Raw genomic sequence first — 22,919 nt, 5'->3', positions numbered from 1 at the left:
TTTAGATATTCATATAAATCAATAACCCTCAAAAATCAAATATAAAAATTATATTCGGAATCTTTCCGGTATTCATTCTATTTTTACAAATAACCCGGAAATATTTGAATTAACCTTTGCCTCACATGTCATTGTGATTGTCAGTGTCAGGACAGAACAACGTTTCAACTTTGTTTATACATCAAGGAAAACCAATGGCGAACGAAGAATGTCGTGTATTGTCGATACAAAGTACTGTCGTGTTTGGTTACGTCGGAAACAAGAGTGCTTCATTCCCATTACAGGTGAGGTAGATCTGGAATGATGCAAAGTCAACCTTCACGGCTTCAGCTTGTCATTGCACATAGTCACCAGCTGCCCGGTCTACCCTTAGGACAGTCTGTCTGAACGGCTTACTTGATTCTGGCTGAAAACTGATACTTAGTTTTATGCTGTCAATATATCTCAAAAAAATATTTAAAGCTTTTACAGCTTCCTACATTTTGACCAACCAGCACTTTAAATCTATATTACTAAATTAATAGTGTTGAAATTAGGTGTCACGTTTTCTTCTTTCACATAAAATCCATGAATATTGTTTTATACCACAAAGGGATAATGACCAGCATAGTTTATTATGTGTTTATTTGAAGATCTATTTGGGGGTTCCTACGGCAGCGTCCCAGAAAAAAATAAAATAGCCTTGCCAGACGTCATAATTATTTGGACTACATGTAGTTCAGACCTATACACATGATACAAGTATCCTACAACATGTACCAATTAACTTATAAATATGTGTATATATTTATTTTTACTTCCTCAAGTAAATAAAAATTACTTGTATATAACTGGAATTTCAAAACCAAGTATAAATACATTTTTTTGGCTAAAACATCAAGATACAATGATTATGGTATATCCTGTATCAATGAAGAAAATATGGAAATTTCTGAATAAATTGTACTAATTGTTTTCAAAACAAGCACATATTTAGGAGTTTTATAATACTGTTACATTTAAGATGGATTTTAAGAAAAAGTATACTGTTCAGATTATTTTAAGGTTTATGTACCCTTCTGTAGCCATTTTTGTACGAATTTTTCAAACCTCAATTGTATCAAAACTAAAGATATAATAAATAATAGATATAGGCCATTTAGTTCATGTTCCAAGGGGAAACTTGATGTAAAGCATTATTTTTTACTGTTTCATTGCATTTGATAGAAAAAGAGGACTTTGTGGCAAATAAATCAAGATTTTTATAGAAAATCCACAGCTTTTAATACAGAGATTTTTGTTATAAAATTTGAAACATAAATTACTCACTTGATTTTCTATGATGTGCTAGTGTTTATTTTTTACAAAAAGTTCAAAGTAACCTGTAAATTCCAAAACACCTCGTGCTGAGTCACTAAAGTCGAGCGCACCCTAAAAGGTGTACTTGATTTTGGCCATATTTATACTTGTCTTAACCAATAACTACATTTATAAACTTGTTTTAAGGAAATCAATGCTAGCACTGCATGCAATAATCCTATATCTATCAGTCATTAAATTGCCAAATATGAGAGTACAAGGATAAAGGCTGTGGATTTTCTATAAAAATCTTGATTTATTTGCCACAAAGTCCTCTTTTTCTATTAAATGCAATGGAACAGTAAAAAATAATGCTTTGCATCAAGTTTCCCCTTGGAATATGTACAAAATGGCCTATCTCTATTATTCATTATATCTGTAGTTTTGATACGATTGAAGTTTGAAAAGTTCGTACAAAAATGGCTACAGAAGGGTACATAAACCTTAAGCAGATTTTGCAATAAAATAAAACTAAAAAGATGCTTTTGATTTCTTATGGTTTCCTGTCGCGTTTAAAAAAAACTTTAATTTGACATTGAAAATAGATTTTAAATACGAACATGAAGCAAGTAACACTAGTAATGGTGTTCATTTATGTCTTTTGAAATATTTTGTGCAAAATACAGAAAATAAAGATTGGTTTCCTGTTTGGTTTCCTGTCACGTAAACGGTGAATCAAAATGTATTATTTTTTTCTTGAAAAACTCAATTGTTCCATTAATACTATTCTAACACCAACACAACCCACAGAATAAAAGTTAAAGTTTTAGAACTTATAAAAAAGGATACAAAAAGAAACCAAAGGCCGAATACCAAATTATGGTCCATATAGATGCCTCATGTTACGAAGTTTCTGTCAGTCACCTGTCCAAAGTCCTTGACCTCATTTTCATGGTTCAGTGACTGCTTGAAAATAAAGTTAAGATTTTTGGTAATGTTAAATTCTCTCTTATTATAACATGTATAAGTAGTAGGTAAACTATACTTGGTATGTCCATACCTTGCAAGGTCCTCATGCCTGTTAGACAGTTTTCACTTGACCTCAACTTCATTTCATGGATCAGTGAAGAAGGTTAAGTTTTGGTGGTCAAGTTCATATCTCAGATACTATAAGCAATAGGTCTAGTAAATTCGGTGTATGGAAGGACTTTAAGGTGTACATGTCCAACTGGCAGATATCATCTGACCTTGACCTCATTTTCATGGTTCAGTGGTTATAGTTAAGTTTTTGTGTTTTGGTCATATTTTCTAATACTACAATGTATATGCAATAGGTCAACTATATTTGGCGTATGGAATGATTGTAAGGTGTACATGTCTAGCTGACAGGTGTCATTTGACCTTGACCTCATTTTCATGGTTAAGTGGTCAAAAGTTAAGTTTTTGAGTTTTGGTCTATTTTTCGAGTACTACAGTGTATTTGTGTTTTGGTCTGTTTTCCTTAATTTATAAGCAATAGGTCACCTATATTTGTTGTATGGAAGAATTATTAGCTGTACACGTCTGCCTGGCATGGTTCATCTGACCTTGACCTCATTTTCATGGGTCATTGATCAATGTTTTAAGTATTTTTGGTTAATGTTGAGTTTATGTGACATTATAAAGCTTTATATTTAGAACTATCAACATAATATCAATGATTAGTAAAGAAGGCGAGACATTTTAGCATGTGCACTCTTGTTTATTTTTTGCAGTGACACCTGCCTGTGACAATGTATGACTTTGTATATATGTTGTAAGAATGCATCATGTCAACAAATTCAATAACCCAGTCCCGTTAAGACGTCATAATTATTCAGACTAGTATACACCTAAAAAGTAACAGACGACAGTCACAGCTTTAATTTGATTCGGCATATTGACAAACAAATGTATTGTAAGCACTAATGAGCTTTTCACCAAATATAAAAACATATGCAATAACAAATAAAACAAGGCATGCAACATTTAAATGAATAGTATAATTAAACAGCACCACAATAACATTATATATAAAACATCCAATGTAAAGTTCATTTGTATAATTAGAGATTTACAAATACACTGTAACCATGGTAAAATTGAAAAAGGAAATGGTAACTTGTATTATAGATAGGTTAAAATTTGAGAAGTTTTTTTCTTAAACATGTTAAACAATCTTCAAAGAATGAACTAAACCACTTTTCTATTTTAGCTTTTTACAGTTCTAATTTAAGAACTTAGCTATCCAAGTTGAATTAGTATTAGACATTATTATTTTTCAAAACAACCTATTTTCAATATCAAGATATTAATGTTTTACTCTGAAATTAAATAAACCAATCTTCCAAAACAAACAGATAAGCCCAAATAGTCATGATTGTATATAACTATCTTCTCTGGTTTTTGTTGTAAAATAAGCTTGACATACATTGCAGTTTCTGACATTTTTGTTTTTACTTGCAGCTCCTTGGTTTTGATGTTAGTACAATAAACTCAGTACAATTTTCTAACCACACAGGTAAAGTATGAATAATTCATTAAAATTTTATTTTATGAGAAAATCTAACAAATACAAGAGGCAATAAGACCCTTATCTGGCATGTCTGGCCCAAACATAAGTACATGTACAAATTAAACAAGTTAACTATACATACTTTATACGCCCATTTACGGGACGTTTTATGGTATACTGTTGACCGTCTGTCTGTCTGTCAGTCCCACGTCAACATGTTTGACATTAACTCAGAAAGGCTTTAACCAATATGCATTAAACTTTGGTGAATTGTTTATATCTATTGATGTGAGCTCCCTTTTGTTTTTTATGAATTTTAGATTTATCAAAAAGTTTTCCAGTTTTGGGGTTTTATTCATTTAAACATGTTTAAAAAGGGGTGATTTTCCAGTTGTCTGTCAATAACTCAAGAATGATTTCACCAACTTGCAAGAAATTTTGGTGAATTGTTTATATCTATTGACATGAGCCCCTATATGATTTTTATAAATTTTTGAATTTATATTTCCAAGTTAAAGGGTATTATTCATAAAAAAAAGGGGATTTTCTAGTTTCCAGACAATTACAAAAAAATGCTTTCAGCATTTCTCTTTGGTGAATTGTTTATATCAGTTGACGTAAGCTCCCTTTAGGAATTTATAAATTTTAAATTTTACTTTTCTGAGTGCTTTCAGCAGTTCTCATGAAACTTTGGTGAATTATTTATACATGTAGCTATTGATGTAATTTCCCTATCGACTTTAATAAATTTCAAAAATGACATTGAGAAGAAATTGAATTTTATTTGTTTATAGTCGGACAACAGATTTACTAAGTATTGTGCAACAGCACAGTATTGCACATCAAGAAATCTTTAATTATTCATATAACCAATTTCAAGTTCTTTGACTACATTTAATCAGAAACCTATAATATGTCAAATTTTTAATTTCAATCAAAATTCAGACCTTTATCAAGCTTGAATATTGTTTCCAGTTTTGTCCCAGCTGTTCAGGGTCGGACCTCTGCGGCAGTATCTATTTGCCCTCAGCGAAGCAGCTTTTTTTTTTATTTACAACCTAAACAATCATGTGCTGAAGTAAATTACAGAAAATTTAAACAGTAAGTCTGTTCTCAAAACAACACCATGAGGTGATAGTACCATTCACAATTGAGAGAGGTGTTCGACAAGGGTGTCCTTTATCTCCTTTTTTATTTATTTTGGCCGTTGAACTGCTGGCAATAAGTATTCGTAAGAACAATCAGATATCTGGTATAAAAATTGGGGCTACTGAAATCAAAATTTCACAGTTGGCTGATGATACCACTTGATTTTTGAAAGATGTTTTCTCCGCGCAAATTTTATTAGATTCTTTTAACGATTTTGAGAAGTGTTCAGGATTAAAAGTAAATTTTTCTAAAACCGAAGCAACATGGATTGGAAGAAATAAGTTTAACAAAGAAGGTTTCCTTCCTATTAAATGGACAGATGGTTTTAAAACTTTAGGTTTAAAATTTAATGCTTGTGAAGAAATTGTTTGTTCTAATTTAGATACATGCATAGAAAAAATGGAATCAATAATTAAACTATGGAGGATCAGAAACCTTTCCTTGATCGGAAAAATTGTTGTTATGGCTCACAAGAAAGACTAATAAGACTTCAAATTCTTTACTTGATAAACAAACCTCCGGAGAGGGTGAAAAACTGAAAAATACAAAATAAGCAATTCTTACTAACAATTAGCACTACAAAAATTTAGCATAACAGTACACAATAAAGTATCAATACTAAAAACACAATATTTTGTTTTAACAATGTTTAAATAATCTTTTTTTTTTTTTTTTTTTCTTTGTCAAATGCAATGTTCAATATTCAACTTGTGATATACAATGACTGTCATAATAGTCTAAGCAAATTCAAAGTTCATAATAGATGTAATAAAATAATTCAGTTACATCAAAAAACAGTAGCACACGTGCTTGTGGTTACAGTAGAAAATAGTCGCCTTTTTTCATGAATCGAAGTGAGCAGTTAACGATAACAAAAACCGCAAATTAAATACTTTTCAAGAGAAAACATCTTAATCAAAGCAAATGAAATACAAATCAGCACACTGGATTTAAGAATTAATGTAAAAAAAAGGTATGATAAACAGTTCATGTAAAATGACCAAAAAGAATGTTTGTCAACTGTTTAGGACGACTTAAAAATAGTACACTTGTCAGAAAAGGTTTATACATATATAAAGAAAAATATGCTACATATTAACTTACGCTTTGGTGTCGTGAAGTTACAAATTTCATGAGAAATTGTACAAAATTTTGCTTGAACAAATTTTCCAAACGTGCAAGATATAAAAATAAGTGTATAAATCAAGAAGATAAAAAACAAAGACGTGAACTCCGTTACATTTCCGGAAACACGACACTCCCCTTCTGATTTTTTTAAAAATCACCACAAAAAATACAAAATTTATGCTTATCTAGCAATATACATGTACTGAACAAGAAGATGGTATAAAGTTGCAAAAATAACTGACTGTCATTTTGAATCAGTAAGAACGAGAGGAATGAGTTCAACAATTGGTCTTATGAATGATCTGGGTTTGTTGTCTCTAATAGTTCGAATTTCCACTTTTCGGATTTTCATGTCGGCACTGGGGAAAACTTTTGTTACTATTGCCATCGGCCACTGTGGTCTTGGTAACTCTCGGTCCCTCATGAGAACTATGTCTCCTATATTTAAGTCCTTTATCGGCAATTCCCACTTTTTCCTTACTTGTAGTGTATGTAAATATTCTTTATTCCATTTTGACCAGAATTCATCTGCCAGTCCTTGAACCATCTTCCACTGACTACGTAGCATGTCCTTAGTTCCAAATTGTAGCATAGATTGTTCATCCTGTCCTTTCTTGTGTGTTAAGAGCATAGACGGAGATAATACTTCCGGGTTATCCGGGTCAGTAGAGACAGATACTAACGGCCTTGAATTCACAATAGCACTGACCTCTGCCATTAGAGTAACTAAAATTTCATGTGTGAGTCTATTTTTCTCACGAATGAGCATGCAATCTAAAATCCTTCTGCTCAAGCCTATCATCCTTTCCCATGATCCACCAAAATGTGAAGCATGCGGAGGGTTGAATTTCCATATAGTTCCGTATTGTGATAGCATTGTATCAACAGTGCCTTTTTCAATGAATTCGGCTGTGATTCCTAAATCTTGTATTGCACCAACAAAATTTGTTCCTCTGTCTGATCGAAGAATTTTAACAGATCCTCTGATAGCAATGAAACGACGATATGCATTGATAAAACTGGCGCTACTCATTTCTTCTATGACTTCAATATGTATCGCCCTTGAAACCAAACATGTGAATAATATTGCTCATCTTTTCTGATTGATTGATGAGCCTCTAGTTTTTCTATGGATGATTTGGTATGGTCCAAATGTATCAATTCCCACAAAGGTAAAAGGAGGTCCTGGAGTGAGTCTATCTTCCGGAAGGTCAGACATCTTTTGTACTTTAAACTGACCTCGCAATTTCTTACATGTGACACATTGTCTGATGATTGTAGAAACTAACCTTTTACTGCCTATAACCCAAAAGCCTCCTGAACGCAAGGCTCCTTCAGTCATGTGTCTTCCTTGATGACATGTCAATTCATGATAGTGACGCGTCAGTAACACAGCTAAATGATGTTTCTTTGGAATAATTATTGGCTGAAGATGTAGCTCAACATTTTTTGCTTGTCGTATCCGTCCACCAACTCTAAGAATATTATGTTTGTCTAACACAGGTGAAAGCGACAATAAATTTGATGTAGGAAGTAACTGACCAACAGAACTAATTGCATTGATATCATTTGAAAATGCCTCTGCTTGCACTGTTTTGATGATAAATTGTTCCACTTCTTGTCGAGAAGGTGGACTCTCTTGATGCAACTTTCTAATAAAGGCTTTAAGAAACTGAATAGCTCTCACTAGACTTTTCCAAGATGCAAGCCGAGAAAACCTGCTTGACAATCCTACTTCCTCATTAATGTCAGTTTTATTAGTAACTACAGACGGACGGACTTCTTTATCATCATTTGGGTCGACAAGTGGATACATTTGTTTTCCAATATCTGAATCTTGACTCAAGAATGTTGGTCCCTGTAGATAGACTGAACTGGGTAAATCTAAAGTATTAAGACTTCTTGTTGCTACATCTGCTGGGTTCAGATCAGTTGAAATGTAGCTCCATTGGCTGGGAGAACTTGATGTTCTTATTCGGTTTACTCGGTTGCTCACATAAACATAAAATCTACGTGTTTCATTAGTTAGGTAACCTAAAACAACCTTACTGTCAGTATAAAAATGAAAATAAGTTGAGTCTAATTTGAGTTGTTCTTTCAAAGTATCTGCAATCTCGACTGAAAGGACAGCTGCACATAACTCTAAGCGCGGTATTGTGTGGCCGTGTACTGGCGACACTTTAGCTTTGCCCATCAGAAAGGAGACTTCACTTTCATTTTCACCAAACAATTTCAAATAAGCAACAGATGCTATCGCGTCCTTTGACGCATCACTGAATACATGAACCTCCAAATGAGTAGAGTTTAAAAATGATATGTCTGAATATCTTCGTGGTATTTGTAAGTTTTGAAGATGAACCAATGAGGATACCCAATTTTCCCATCTTAATTTCAAATGATCAGGGAGATCTTCATCCCAATTTGTAGGTCCAGATTCTGACATCATCTCTCGGAGAATTAGTTTTCCATTCATTGTAATTGGAGACGCAAACCCAATATGGTCAAATATGCTATTAATGACCGACAAGGCACCTCTGCGAGTGTACGGCTTTTTCTCTGAAGACACTTTGAATGTAAATTGATCGACAGAAATGTCCCATGAAAGTCCTAGGCTACGTTGTACAGGAGGAGTTTCAGATCCAAGGTCCAGGTTTTTGAGGTCCGAAGATAAGTCTTCCGATGGGAAGCTTTGAAGAACATCTTTACTATTTGACACTATTTTATGGAGTCGTAATCCACCACCATCTACAAGAGCCTTTTGAGATCGCTTCATAAGATCAACTGCGGACTCGACATCTGGGCATGACATCAACCCATCATCAACATAAAAGTTGTTATAAACAAAGTCCTGAATGTCATTATCTGCATTTTTCACTGCTCTCCTTAAACAATATGTGGCAACAGAGGGAGAAGGGCTATTCCCAAAAACATGTACAGTCATTCTGTAATCAATAAGAGGGCGATGAACTTCATTGTTTTCATGCCATACAAAACGCAAATAGTCTCTATGTGAATCTGTTACCTTAAAGTTGTAAAACATTTGTTCTACGTCTGCTGTCACTGCTACAGCCTCTTTACGGAATCTAAGTAAAACACCTAATAAATTGTTTGTTAGATCTGGTCCTTTTATTAAGACATCATTCAATGAAGTTCCGCTAAACTTAGCCGACGAATCAAAAACAATTCTCACTTTTCCAGGTTTTTTGGGATGATATACCCCAAAAAAGGGAAGATACCAACATTCATTTCCTATGGGTAGATTTGGTGCCTTCTCAGCATGTTTGTTCACAAACATCTTATTCATGAATTCAAGTATATGCTCTTTTTTGTTAGGGTTCATGCGAAGACTACGTTCCAACGAGTTAACTCTCTGCACTGCTTGTACTCTATTATTAGGCAACACAGGTCTGTCTTTGCGAAACGGAAGAGGTGCAGTCCACCGATTATCTGATCCTTGTTTCACTTGAGAATCCATCAATTCTATAAATAGTTTATCCTCGATTGAAGGTCCAATAGTTTCATCGTAAGGTGTTCTCTCAAAGATAGATTCAGGTTTTACAGTAAAAGCATTTGCACAAGGTTGAAGATGAGAGGTGCGTCCATCTGGCAAAATAAAAGTTTTGTTTACAGTTACAGTGTCTGTTCGGTGAATCTGACCGAGACAAGATTCTCCTACGATCACCCACCCTAATGGCAACTTTTGAGCATAGGGTAAGTTGTCACCTCCCAAGCGTTGATCAAGAATGTGATGGGCTTGAATCACATCTCTACCAATAAGTAATTCAATTTTGATATTCTGGTCAATGGGTGGTATGTGCGACGCTATGTTGTTAAGATGTTCATGACTAGCTGCAACTTCTGGTGATGGTATCTCATCACGGTTGTTTGGTATGTCGTTGCATTCAATAAGTGATGGAATGTTTATAGAAGTACTATGATCTAAAGCTTCAATTGTATAATGTCTTGCTACTCTACCCATTGTAGATACTTTGCCTGAGCATGATGATAATGTAAAATTTATATGTTCAGCATTCTCATTAAATATATCGAAAAACTTTGATGTACCTAATGAATGAGTACTTTGATCATCTATGATTGCATATACCTTTTGAGCCATGTGTGTTTTATTTTTTGGATAAACATAAATTGGCAAAATCTTAGCGCAAGACTTGTTACTACTCAACGGATTTCCACAAATCTTTGTACAAATAGCTGATACATGTGATAAGTTATCAAGCTCCCCTTCGTGAATCTTCTCACTTTCACAGTCATTTATAGATTGAGAGCCATTATATGGATCTATGTTTTGGTCTTGTTGGTAAATGTGCAAAGCTGTTGGGTGATTTGAACTTTTACAAATATTACAATGTATATTTTCTCTACAGTTTCTTTGCAAATGTTTCTGAAGACTGCAGCAACGAAAGCAAAGCCTGTTTTTCTTTAACAAGTCCATACGTTCAGTCATTGGCTTTTGACGGAAAGCTCTACATTCATTAAGATCATGATTTGTGCCATGAATAGGACAAACTTGCTTTTCATCTATTGTGTATACATCAGTTTTTCTAGTAGATACACGCAAATTAGATTGCATACTAGCAGGATTAGAAGTTTTATTTGTCTGAGGAGCAAACTGAAAACTGGGATCTGTACGCCATTTTGCCATGTCGTAAGTAAAGTCAACAAAGAATGAGAATGGCGGGTACAACATGTTGTGTCTTTTCTTGTATTTAATAGCTTCTGTTGACCATTTTTCCTGTAAGTTATGAGGAAGACAACTTACGATCTGATTAACGCCAGTTGAGGAGTCATAATAAGCGAGAACTTGTGAATATTGTGGATTGTTTTTAACAAATTGGATTTCACATAAAATGTCATATAGTTCATACAGGCGTTCATAATCTTTGGCAGTATTTGTTAACTTTGGAAAGTTAGCGAGTTTGGTTTTTAAGCATTGCTCAATCAATTCTGGACTTCCATATCGAACATCCAATCGGTCCCAAATTTTGTGTAAGCCACCAACATGATCACTAGCACTGGCAGCTTTGATACTTTCTGCTTGTCTTGCTGAATCTGGACCAAGCCATTTTATGAGAAGATCCAACTCTTCTGAAGGAGTCACACTTGATAACATTTTTGTTCGCTTTGGAGATTCCGTATATCGTCAAGTTATTGGAATTCCAATGGGGACTAACTGTGCACCACTTATTGCGGACCTGTTTTTGTATTGTTATGAGTTACAATTTATGACTAAAATTAGCAAAGACCCATCAAAACAACATTTGATACAAAAATTTAACAATACTTTTAGATATTTGGATGATATATTGGCTCTAAATAATGACGACTTCAGTATGTATACTAAAGAAATTTATCCTGTAGAACTTACTTTAAATAAAGCTAATGATAACAATGACCACTGCCCTTTCCTCGATCTTGATATCTATATCATAAACGGGAAGCTTAATACAAAAATTTATGATAAAAGAGATGATTTTTCATTTCCTATTGTTAATTATCCATTTTTAGATGGTGACGTTCCCTTGTCACCATCTTATGGTGTTTATATATCTCAACTTGTACGATTCACTCGTGTATGTAACAATGTATTAGATTTTAGCGAGAGAAATTTATGTATTACTGAAAAATTATTACACCAGGGTTTTCGATATCACAAACTGGTCAAAACATTTACTAAATTTTATCACCGGTATAAGGAAATAATTCGTAAATATAACTCAACATGCAGACATCTTATACGTTCAGGTATTTCACATCCAAAATTTTATGGAAATATTCTTTATAAAGCACAAAAATGTCAGTATTCTCCTCAGAAACTAACAAAACCTTTAAATAGACTTATTAAAAGGGATATAGTTACGATACTGTTGTCAGGTCATTAAAGATTGCATATTTTGGCTTTAACATTGATTCACTGATAGGGTCTTTGCATCGGAACTAAACACATTTATTTCTAAAAAAAAACAGTTGTTGGCATGACACGGGTTATGTTCTTCTCATATATTTTATGATAGTATGATACTAAACCCCTAACGGGAGGGATTGTACCTGATATTCATATGATGAAGACATAATCTTTCAATCAGTTTAATTGAGGTCTGGAGCTGGCATGTCAGTTAACTGCTAGTAGTCTGTTGTTATTTATGTATTATTGTCATTTTATTTATTTTCTTTTGTTACATCTTTTGACATCAGACTCGGACTTCTCTTGAACTGAATTTTAATGTGCGTATTGTTATTCTTTTACTTTTCTACATTGGCTAGAGGTATAGGGGGAGGGTTGAGATCTCATAAACATGTTTAACCCCGCCGCAATTTTGCGCCTGTCCCAAGTCAGGAGCCTCTGGCCTTTGTTAGTCTTGTATGATTTTAAATTTTAGTTTCTTGTGTATAATTCGGAGTTTAGTATGACGTCCATTATCACTGTACTATTATGCATATTTTAGGGGCCAGCTGAAGGACACCTACGGGTGCGGGAATTCTCGCTACATTGAAGACCCATTGGTTGCCTTCGGCTGTTGTTTGCTCTATGGTCGGGTGGTTGTCGCTTTGACATATTCATCATTTCCTTTCTCAATTTTACACTAAGTTCTTTCATAACATCTTTAAATGTCTCTTTCCAAGATAGGAACTGAAATGGGCTATCATTGTATTTGATAAGTCGTGATAAAACAATATCCTTCCGAGCCATCATCTTTGTGATCAAATTACACAGTTCAATTTGTGAATTATTGTTGTTAACATTAGGAGGCACATATGGTGTAGATGTGTTTGCATATGTGCTAAGTTGTGGAGATTGCTTTTCTGGTGTATTCACTATCGCAATTGGTTTTGTATCTGGTATATGTAGATTTTGAACATATTCTTTTGTTCTTTCTTTTTGAAATTCAGATACAGAGTCTAGATCATCATCCTCTCCTACCATGGACTCATTTTCCAATATTCTGATCTCTGACTCCAACACCTCAGTCTCTTCTTTAATCTGAAGGATACTTAATTCTGCCTCTAGGGCTGCCTTTTGTCTTATAAGACTAGCCTGTTTTGCACTGTATTTAACCTTCGTCTCTAATTGTGCTTTTTTCCTTAATATATCAGATTTACTCGATGAGTGACTGTGATTTGAAACTGAACGACTCGGTTTTATCTGAGTAATGTCTATCTGTTCATGCTGCTTTAGTTCTCGATAGGTTGCCATTGTCACAACTGGTCGAAGCTTTTTCACTGTTATGGCTCACAAGAAAGACTAATAAGACTTCAAATTCTTTACTTGATAAACAAACCTCCGGAGAGGGTGAAAAACTGAAAAATACAAAATAAGCAATTCTTACTAACAATTAGCACTACAAAAATTTAGCATAACAGTACACAATAAAGTATCAATACTAAAAACACAATATTTGGTTTTAACAATGTTTAAATAATCTTTTTTTTTTTTTTTTTTTCTTTGTCAAATGCAATGTTCAATATTCAACTTGTGATATACAATGACTGTCATAATAGTCTAAGCAAATTCAAAGTTCATAATAGATGTAATAAAATAATTCAGTTACATCAAAAAACAGTAGCACACGTGCTTGTGGTTACAGTAGAAAATAGTCGCCTTTTTTCATGAATCGAAGTGAGCAGTTAACGATAACAAAAACCGCAAATTAAATACTTTTCAAGAGAAAACATCTTAATCAAAGCAAATGAAATACAAATCAGCACACTGGATTTAAGAATTAATGTAAAAAAAAGGTATGATAAACAGTTCATGTAAAATGACCAAAAAGAATGTTTGTCAACTGTTTAGGACGACTTAAAAATAGTACACTTGTCAGAAAAGGTTTATACATATATAAAGAAAAATATGCTACATATTAACTTACGCTTTGGTGTCGTGAAGTTACAAATTTCATGAGAAATTGTACAAAATTTTGCTTGAACAAATTTTCCAAACGTGCCGGATATAAAAATAAGTGTATAAATCAAGAAGATAAAAAACAAAGACGTGAACTCCGTTACATTTCCGGAAACACGACAATTGTAATTCTTAAATCATTGAAAATCATTTACACAGATTATTGGATTTATGTAAAGAAGCCTCAGACTTTAAAATTAAATAATTTTCTTTTTCTATTGGATAAATCAAATAACCATCTGGTACAAATGTTAGAATCTATATTTCTCAAGTATCAATATCATGCTGTACTCAGAACATGCAATCCTTCCTGTAATGATCATTGATTTAATCATTGTTAATAATGAAATATATATCATAACCATTTTTTATCCATATTTTGTATTAAACATGTTAAAGGTGTACAAAAACTACTAGTGCTTGTAGTGGTCTATTGAAACAGCACAGACAACTGTTGACTCTAAATCAATCTTTATTTTTTCAGGTTATGGAAAATTCAAAGGACAAGTTTTGAATGATGATGATGTTGAATGTTTATATGAAGGCCTCAAAGAAAACAATATACATAACTTTACTCATTTACTGACAGGTAAAGTCTTCTTAACATTTGGGGAAGGCTGCAAATGTAATCTGATTCTATGAAAATGTGATTGACACACAGAATTGAGCATGAGAAAGCCTTTGTTTGTAATGTGTTATTATCCTCAAATTTTACAGAGACGTTTAAGTCTTATAATGGTTTAATAAGCTTTTGATAAACATTACGTCAGAACATGAGAATCCAGAAGGATCTTCAAACCAAAAAGTAAAATGGAGTATTGTCAGGTATCTGTAAGTTAAGGCAAAGACACAGAATTGCTATTACAATCAAAGAAATATCATATTCGTAGTGTGTAGAGATAAGGCCAAATAAAAATATATGTGTGGTTCCAGTTACCTGTCAGAGCGTAGTTTAAAACCCAGGCCTACTCTAGAACTTTTTTTTTCATTTCTGAATAATAGATTTTCAAACGATCAAATTTTGAGGATTGTGAATTAAAATAATTAAATTCATAGATTTCTGTCATCTTAATTTCCATCAGAAGTATGTGTTATGGCTAAAATGCAAGAATTCATAACAAAATGCAACAAAATCAACTAGAAACGTAAATGACTGTCTTTATTTTGCAACCAAACACTTTAGAAATGACCGACTTCCGGTTAGGGGTGTGTATAATACCAGAAACAATAAACAACTTGCGAGTTCCATGCATTTCCGACAAAACTCTGGTTTTAGTGAACATCATTCGTGCGTTTAAGGGCCTCGTCACTTCTGTTCCAATATTGAGAGAATGGTTGGAAAACAATAATACTATATTGCAATAATTTTTCGGCAAATTAAATTCTCATAATTGACAATCAATACTGCTGTCATTAGGGAATTGTGATTAAGTACTTACAAAACAAACATTATTTCTAGTTTATCCTGCATATTGACGATCACTAAGACGCTTGATGAATGTTGATAGTGCAGTGATACAGGCAATACCCTCTATATGGTAAATTTAAATGATGTCATAAAGACACGCATAATTGACGAGTCTTTTCTTGTGAAGGATGAACTCGAAAGTGGTCTTTTTAGGTAAACACAGAATTTATTCTGGATTTTGACGATCCAAAATAACAAATTTAGAAAAAAAAATTAAAAATTTGCTGACCTACCGACCCTTTTTTTTAAAAGTATGTAACTAGAACCACACATATATTTTTATTTGGCTTTAGATAAACAATAAACATTGATGCATTATTATTCTAGTCTTTAGTTCATCTTGTATAATTCTGTTCCTTTAAAAGTAAATTTGCCTTTTTAGCTGAACAAAACCAGACTTGACAGGGTAAAGCAAAAAGTAAAATAACAAAAGTACTGAACTTTGGGGAAAGTTAAAAAATAAAGTCTCTAATCAAATGGCAAAATCAAAAGCCCAAACACATCAAAAGAATGGATAACAACAAATTAGAACACATTAGAATTATGAAACTAAGAATCTATTTATTTATTTTTAGGGTATATCGGATCCAAATCATTCTTACAGAAGGTAGGAGATATTATAAAAGATATGAAGAAAACTAATCCTACACTCACATATGGCAAGTAATAATATTTATAATATTCTATTCTGTAGTCCAATAATACCACATCTCTTTATTTTTAAATCGATGGTGGAGGATAGATCTTTAGAGAAATGTTCTTTGTTTATCATATCTATCTTTATGCAGCTCATATATCCTCATTAATTCATAGACCTCACCAAATAATTGATAATAGTATCATTGGCCTGTAATTAAAAACATATTCTTATAATAAAGAAATCTTGGTAGAGGAAATAGTTTTCATATTTATCATGTTTATAAAATCATGTGTGTGAGGTTACGATTAATAAATGATGAAACTTGCATTTCTGTTGTAATTGAAGAAAGCTTTGGGTCTGAAATGATATAACTGTGTGTGTTGCATGCTACAATTAAAAACATCTGAATAAAACAAGTATTAAATGTACATGTGTACTTTTAAAATATTTATTAAAAATAACTGGCATTCTTTAAAAACACCAGTGTTCATTCATACAGTTTTTGTTTTCAGTGTGTGATCCAGTAATGGGAGACCATGGTAAAATGGTAGGTTGTCATGGTAACCACATTATGGTAATGTTATTAAGTTTTACTATATATAAACAGATGTGAATATAATCAGAGAAGAACATCTGAGACACTTCCACAGAAGGACATCGTGAGATGGTGTTTAAGTTTGAAAACAGTTTTAGTGCTTTGCATACGACAAGTATGTGTTATTTGCAAAAAATGGTTGTATGAGTCTTTTTATGAAAATGATGTAACAAAAGTAAGTTTTTGTAAATCAACAATTTCATATTCGCTTATTCAAAATGGAAATATAGAACCACAGAACTTTTTTTTTTATCTTTATGCTGAAATTAATGAACTGTAGACAATTCATGGTGATGATTGCTTTCAACATGATGGGTATAAAGAACCAGATGTATAAAGTTGCATGCATGTTGCCTTATTTTAAGAGAAAAAAAACATGCTTATATTTTCATAGACTAATGTATTACCTTATAGTATGTTCCAGAAGAGTTGTTACCTGTATATAAAGAGACAATTTTACCTCTAGCTGATATTATTACACCAAACCAGTACGAAGCTGAGTAAGTCATTTCAGTTGTCATTGTTTGTTAGGGTTCCTTTATTGAAGATGGAACCTAAAAGTATTTTGTAAGATTGAAGCAATGAATTAAAAAATGTTGAATGAATGAATGAATGAATTCTTTATTTGCAAAGCAGTAGTTACATGCTATAGCAACACAAATATATTTACATTGTGACACACAATTAACAACAGAGAACAATATAATAAGATATTACAATAGAAAAATTATCAACTTATTAGATGTGATCTAATCTGCCAGGCAGATTTCAAATAATTACATAATTTTCCAACTAAAGATCTAGATTTTGTTTGATACAGATACATAAGTTTTGTCACATTTGGCCACGAACAGTAATAATTTGGTAAAAACTGCAGCCGTACATGTCTATACACAGGACACACTAACGTAAAATGGTACTCATCTTCAACACTTTTCATATTACAGCAAGTACATAATCTGTTTTCTCTTAGTATATTTGTATAACGCCCCACCTCAACATTTAACTTCATAAAAATGTTGATATACATATTAAATATGTAAGGATATGCTGTATGATTGCTGATGAGACCAGCTAAACAACAGAGACATAATCATGTTTATATAGTGTATGTATGATTGCTAATGAGACCAGCTAAACAACAGAGACATAATCATGATTATAAAGTGTATGTAAGATTGCTAATGAGACCAGCTAAACAACTGAGACATAATCATGATAATATAGTGTATGTAAGATTGCTAATGAGACCAGCTAAACAACTGAGACATAATCATGATTATATAGTGTATGTAAGATTGCTAATGAGACCAGCTAAACAACTGAGACATAATCATGATTATATAGTGTATGTAAGATTGCTAATGAGACCAGCTAAACAACTGAGACATAATCATAATTATATAGTGTATGTAAGATTGCTGATGAGACCAGCTAAACAACTGAGACATAATCATGATTATATAGTGTATGTAAGATTGCTAATGAGACCAGCTAAACAACTGAGACATAATCATGATTATATAGTGTATGTAAGATTGCTGATGAGACCAGCTAAACAACTGAGACATAATCATGATTATATAGTGTATGTAAGCAATGGATAGTGTTTTGAAAAAAATTGTCCCATTCAATCTGCAGTCCAAAAGTAGTATCATGAGTATACAAAATATATATTTTGTTTATTATTTGATTTTTGTCACATACAAATATGACGACCTGCTTCTATGTCCTCAACACACTTATTAATAATACACCTAAATCTTAACCATGTATGCAATAACTGTGTTTGCATTACGCCTTATTAAAAAGCTAGACATGTTTAACATTTATTTAAGCTGGTCAATTTAAAAGAATTAGATTATTAAAATCAAACTGATTGTTCTAGATCTTATTTTCATGCCATGAGACGTGATGAAAGGTAACAGAGCATTGAGTGTTCAAACAAATCCTGTTTCATTGTACTTTCAGTTCAAAGGACTGATAAAATTGAAACAAGTTGTGAATGCTTTATATAACATTCTAGTTTATCAGTTAACAGACACAAACAACAACAACAACAAGTAAAAAGTAATTGAAATACATTGAAAAACATAACAAAACTAATTGTCAGATCTACAGGGTATGAATTATACTGATTAAATTTGTGCAAATTTGGGTTGTCTCCCTTTAACTCATCTCCAGTTAATTCCCCTTGAGTAAATTTTGATAATATTAGAATGTAATTACTGTTTTGCTGGTTTAAAGATAAGAAGTATCGACTATTTCATATATAAGATGTGTCAAGTAAATGTTTGTTTCAGCTGTGAAACCTTCTATTTACAGATTGTTGACAGGGAGATCTATAAACAGTGAAGAAGAGGCCCTGCTGGCAATGGACGATCTCCACAACATGGGTCCACAGACTGTTGTTATAAGTAGTAGTAACCTTGGTAGTAATGGTACCATAATGAGCTTAGCTAGCACAGTTAAAAGTAAGTTCTGGTAGCAGTCCAAGCTATTTTAAAGAATAAATGAGTTTCATTTATACTCAATATTTGTATACTTTTAAACATGGCACTTATAGTTGTTACATGCAGCTTTTTACCTTTTGCTGTAAATTGTTGACTGAGCTCAAATTGACAATTTTCTTTTTTCAGATGGTTGTAAAGAAAAATTCAAGATAGAGTTTAAACTCCTACCAGCCATATTTGTAGGAACCGGTGATTTATTTGCAGCATGCTTAATGGCCTGGATGCAGACAGATAAAAAGTTACAGGTAATCATAAACAAATAGATTAATTTTTTTTAGTCCTACTCTAGTACAACCATGAAATAAGAGTTTACTGTCCAGGTAGAAAAAAAATTCTATTTTTAAAACCAGCGGTATTTAAAGTCAGGAGCTTTAGGGTCAGTAAGATATTTTCAAATTAACTATATAACTGAAATGAAATGTCATAGAAGACATCCATATCTATTTTATGAGGGTGGTAAAGGGTATTGGTGCAATGTGTTTTGCCATTTTTATTTCTTGTGCAGCAGTGAAAAATGTTCGCTATTCTCCTTGTTTCATGAAATCAGTTAAAAAATGATCAATGTGCAAGACATTTTTGGTTGTTCTTTCATCGTGAAATGGCAATGTGATTTTGCGTTCTTCCTTGCAGATACCCCCTTTTACGCCCCTCTTTTATAAATTGTAAATGGAACTACTAATTATTTAATAGAGGTTTTCGTATGCCTTCTTCAAATTGGTAATGTTAAGAGTGGAATAGTACGGATTTGCATATCAATATTAAATCAGTTTATCAAGTTGCTACTGTAGAAAGAAATATTGTTTTATTGGAAAATTTCTATCCTGTACATGCTTTATATTTTATTTTTCAGGTAGCTTTAGAGAAAACTTTATCTACCTTACAAGCTGTGATTAAAAGAACACTAACATATGCTCAAGGTAATTAGTTTTAAAGATGTCAGATAGAATAGTCATTAATCAGTTTTTAACAAACATATTGGATATTTATTTATGTAACAATCATTAAAAGGAAACATTAATTACCCTAAATTAAGGACAGCACATTGAACCATATCAATGTGTTTCTGTGTGTATCATCAGGTTTTTGCCTTATTGACATATATACTCTATATGTTGTATTGTAATGTGAGTAACTGATTACATTTTAGTTCTGGATGACATTTGTTGTTTTTTTTACTTTAAGATAACCTCCCTTAGATTAAAATTAAGATAAAATAATGAAATTATAATTATCGATTTTTCAGGCTTTTAAAGGCATTTCTATCTGAAATGTTAACAAAGTAAAACTTGCCATAGATGATATAAACTAGAAACAGGTTGACTTCTCTGTCAAAAGTATTGTTTTCTAGATAAATTTTAATATAAATTAAGAGTATCTTTACATGATAATTCTTCATGGGATGTAAAAGGGTCAACATCTTGAATATCAAGGTCACAGCAGTTATTGGTATATTGTAACTTGGCAAACTTTTAGTTTTAAGATATGCCTTCACCCATATGGTCATATTTTACCAAAATATTAGTTCAATGATTCCCTTTTGTAATGAAACATTTGACTTAAATAGGCTTTCATATTATAACATTAATCATATAATATTTATCTGTTACAGAACAAGCAGGACCTGGTAACACACCAAACTCAGCACAGATGGAACTAAGACTAGTACACAGTAAAAAAGACATTGAGAGCCCTAACATTATCTATAAAGCTGTCCCACTTTGATGAAGGGCTATTGTTAGATATTTATTTATTGTTAAAACTAGTGATTCCATTCCATCATCATAACACAAATACATGTTCATAGCTTCCAAGGATTATTGACATAAAACCTCATTATTCCATAGAAAAGAATCTTTTTAAAAGTCAGTTATGCAATAGTAGTGAGCAAATATGATCAAAACACCCTTTATTTACAAAATCATATGCATTTAGATTTCTGATGATGCTGATTTTATTCTCTAGCACTGTCTTAATTGAAATGAAGAAAAATAAATAGAAATTTTAATGTCATATATGCTATAAGTTTAGTTGCAGATCTCTATTCATTTCCTCCCATATAACATTGTCAGGGTTAGAGTGTCATTTAACCATTGTAAATATAATGTTGTTGTTTTTAAGAGAGGCACTAATTTCTAACAAAAAAATGTATTATATGCCTTCCACTTTTCATATTATAAAATGTACAAGATTGGTGTAATGTTAAAACTAAATCAACAATGAATTAAAAGGTATTTTTATTTTCTATCATACATTATTTAAGCTGTTATGTTTTACCTTGCTGCGTTTCTGTCAAACTGAACAATAAGAAGATGGTACTTTTAGTACAGACCCAACTGATTTGTTGTATAGTAGGCTTATTTGTGGGCCACATTGGGGTGTAAGTCTGATCCAAAATTGGACTTTTTTTGTAAGCATGACATGTGAAAATAGGAAATAAAGTTATGCAGGACACAGATTACAAGCCCGATTATTACAATGATAAGCTGGGTACTATACTTTTTAATTTATTACAATAAACCAAAATTACATTTCATGAAAACAAAACCAGTCTGGTTTTACTGGACAGATTCAAATTAGTAAACTCAAATGATATTGTTATTGAAGTACAATTCTAATTATTAGGGTTTTATTTTACAGAATTTACTCTCTTACTATTATTTACTTTACAATTTATGATTTATTGAATATTTGTGACATTTTGTGTTAGCGGAACAAAAAGATGCTGTTGATATATTTTTATATGAATAAATAATAATTGAATTCAAAATGTTTTGTGTTTTTCCATTTAATCTTCTGACTATCAATTGACCTGTATTTTATTTAAAAACAATATTGCAATCTGCAAAGAATAAGGATATTATTCATTTGAATAAATGGTAAAACAGAAAAAAAGAAAAACAATGAATGGTTCAATAGGGCTCTGGAAATAAAAAAAATATTCAATTATGCAGTCTTTTCATAGGAAGTTACCAAAAAACAAAATTAGTTGCCTTCCAGTTGAGTGAGCAGAAATCATAACTTTAATATGCAAATGATTGAAAATACATTTGTAGTCTCCTACACTTGTTGTCCGTATAGTATGAATTCATACTGTCTGTCGACACCAAAACTATCAGACTACTAGTATATATGAGTATATTGCTTGACGATTTTACCTTTATTTTTCAATCTTGCCTGATATCTATGATAAAAGCAAATAGACAGAAAGAAACAGTTAATAGCATGAATGTTCATACCAATAAATTTTACAAATTAGTCATCATGATAGAAGTTGTCAGTCGACTCCATATATGAGCAATTGACCTTAACAGGACAACCTTTGCCATTTTCATTTTGCAGATTAAAGTGTGTGTCCAATTTTAACTTTCTGGAGTTTTAGTCCGTTCTATATTGACACTTTAAATAGTTTCAATTCAATAACTGAACCCTTCTACGTTTTGTTTTCAAATTATAAAATGCTACTTTTGATGACGAAATGGACGATATGTTTAGTACTGACGATTTTTAATTGTATTGTTTAAGAGTTATGGACCTTGATCAATTGGAAAATGGCACTTTATCACAAGGAAGCTATTAAACCAAGAGTTCCAAATGGTGAAGTTGAAATCATTCTTTCGTAAATTTTACGGACGCCCTCACGAGTTGGTTGACCGCTATGGAATAACCGTTTCACAAATGATATCGGATATGTTCCTTC

General features: G+C 32.2%; 1 protein-coding gene and 2 long non-coding RNA genes across 4 annotated transcripts; 1 reads left to right on the top strand and 2 right to left on the bottom strand.

Annotated features, from left to right (window-relative positions):
* Positions 1-112: 112 nt before the first annotated feature.
* On the top strand, positions 113-21,989 carry LOC143048566 (pyridoxal kinase-like). 2 transcript variants are annotated; one of them, XM_076222308.1, is made up of 10 exons: positions 113-284; positions 3,763-3,817; positions 14,491-14,595; positions 16,050-16,133; positions 16,627-16,688; positions 17,124-17,209; positions 19,035-19,183; positions 19,349-19,467; positions 20,073-20,139; positions 20,832-21,989. In XM_076222308.1, the coding sequence occupies exons 1-10, from the start codon at positions 195-197 to the stop codon at positions 20,942-20,944; spliced, it is 930 nt and encodes a 309-aa protein (XP_076078423.1). In that variant the 5' UTR covers positions 113-194; the 3' UTR covers positions 20,945-21,989. The 2 variants fall into 2 exon arrangements, with proteins under 2 accessions (XP_076078423.1, XP_076078424.1); XM_076222309.1 differs by having other exon boundaries at positions 114-284; positions 16,627-16,661.
* Positions 5,444-9,501, bottom strand: LOC143048563 (uncharacterized). The gene is made up of 2 exons (XR_012969882.1): positions 6,065-9,501; positions 5,444-5,495 (listed from the first exon to the last, which is right to left on the bottom strand). It is a non-coding gene; the product is annotated as an uncharacterized LOC143048563 (long non-coding RNA).
* Positions 13,354-14,121, bottom strand: LOC143048562 (uncharacterized). Its single transcript, XR_012969881.1, has 2 exons — positions 13,975-14,121; positions 13,354-13,405 (listed from the first exon to the last, which is right to left on the bottom strand). It is a non-coding gene; the product is annotated as an uncharacterized LOC143048562 (long non-coding RNA).
* Positions 21,990-22,919: the final 930 nt, after the last annotated feature.

The sequence above is a fragment of the Mytilus galloprovincialis genome, chromosome 10 (assembly GCF_965363235.1).
Source record: "Mytilus galloprovincialis chromosome 10, xbMytGall1.hap1.1, whole genome shotgun sequence".
NCBI lineage: Eukaryota > Metazoa > Mollusca > Bivalvia > Mytilida > Mytilidae > Mytilus > Mytilus galloprovincialis.
This window is presented reverse-complemented; position numbering and strand designations above follow the sequence as displayed.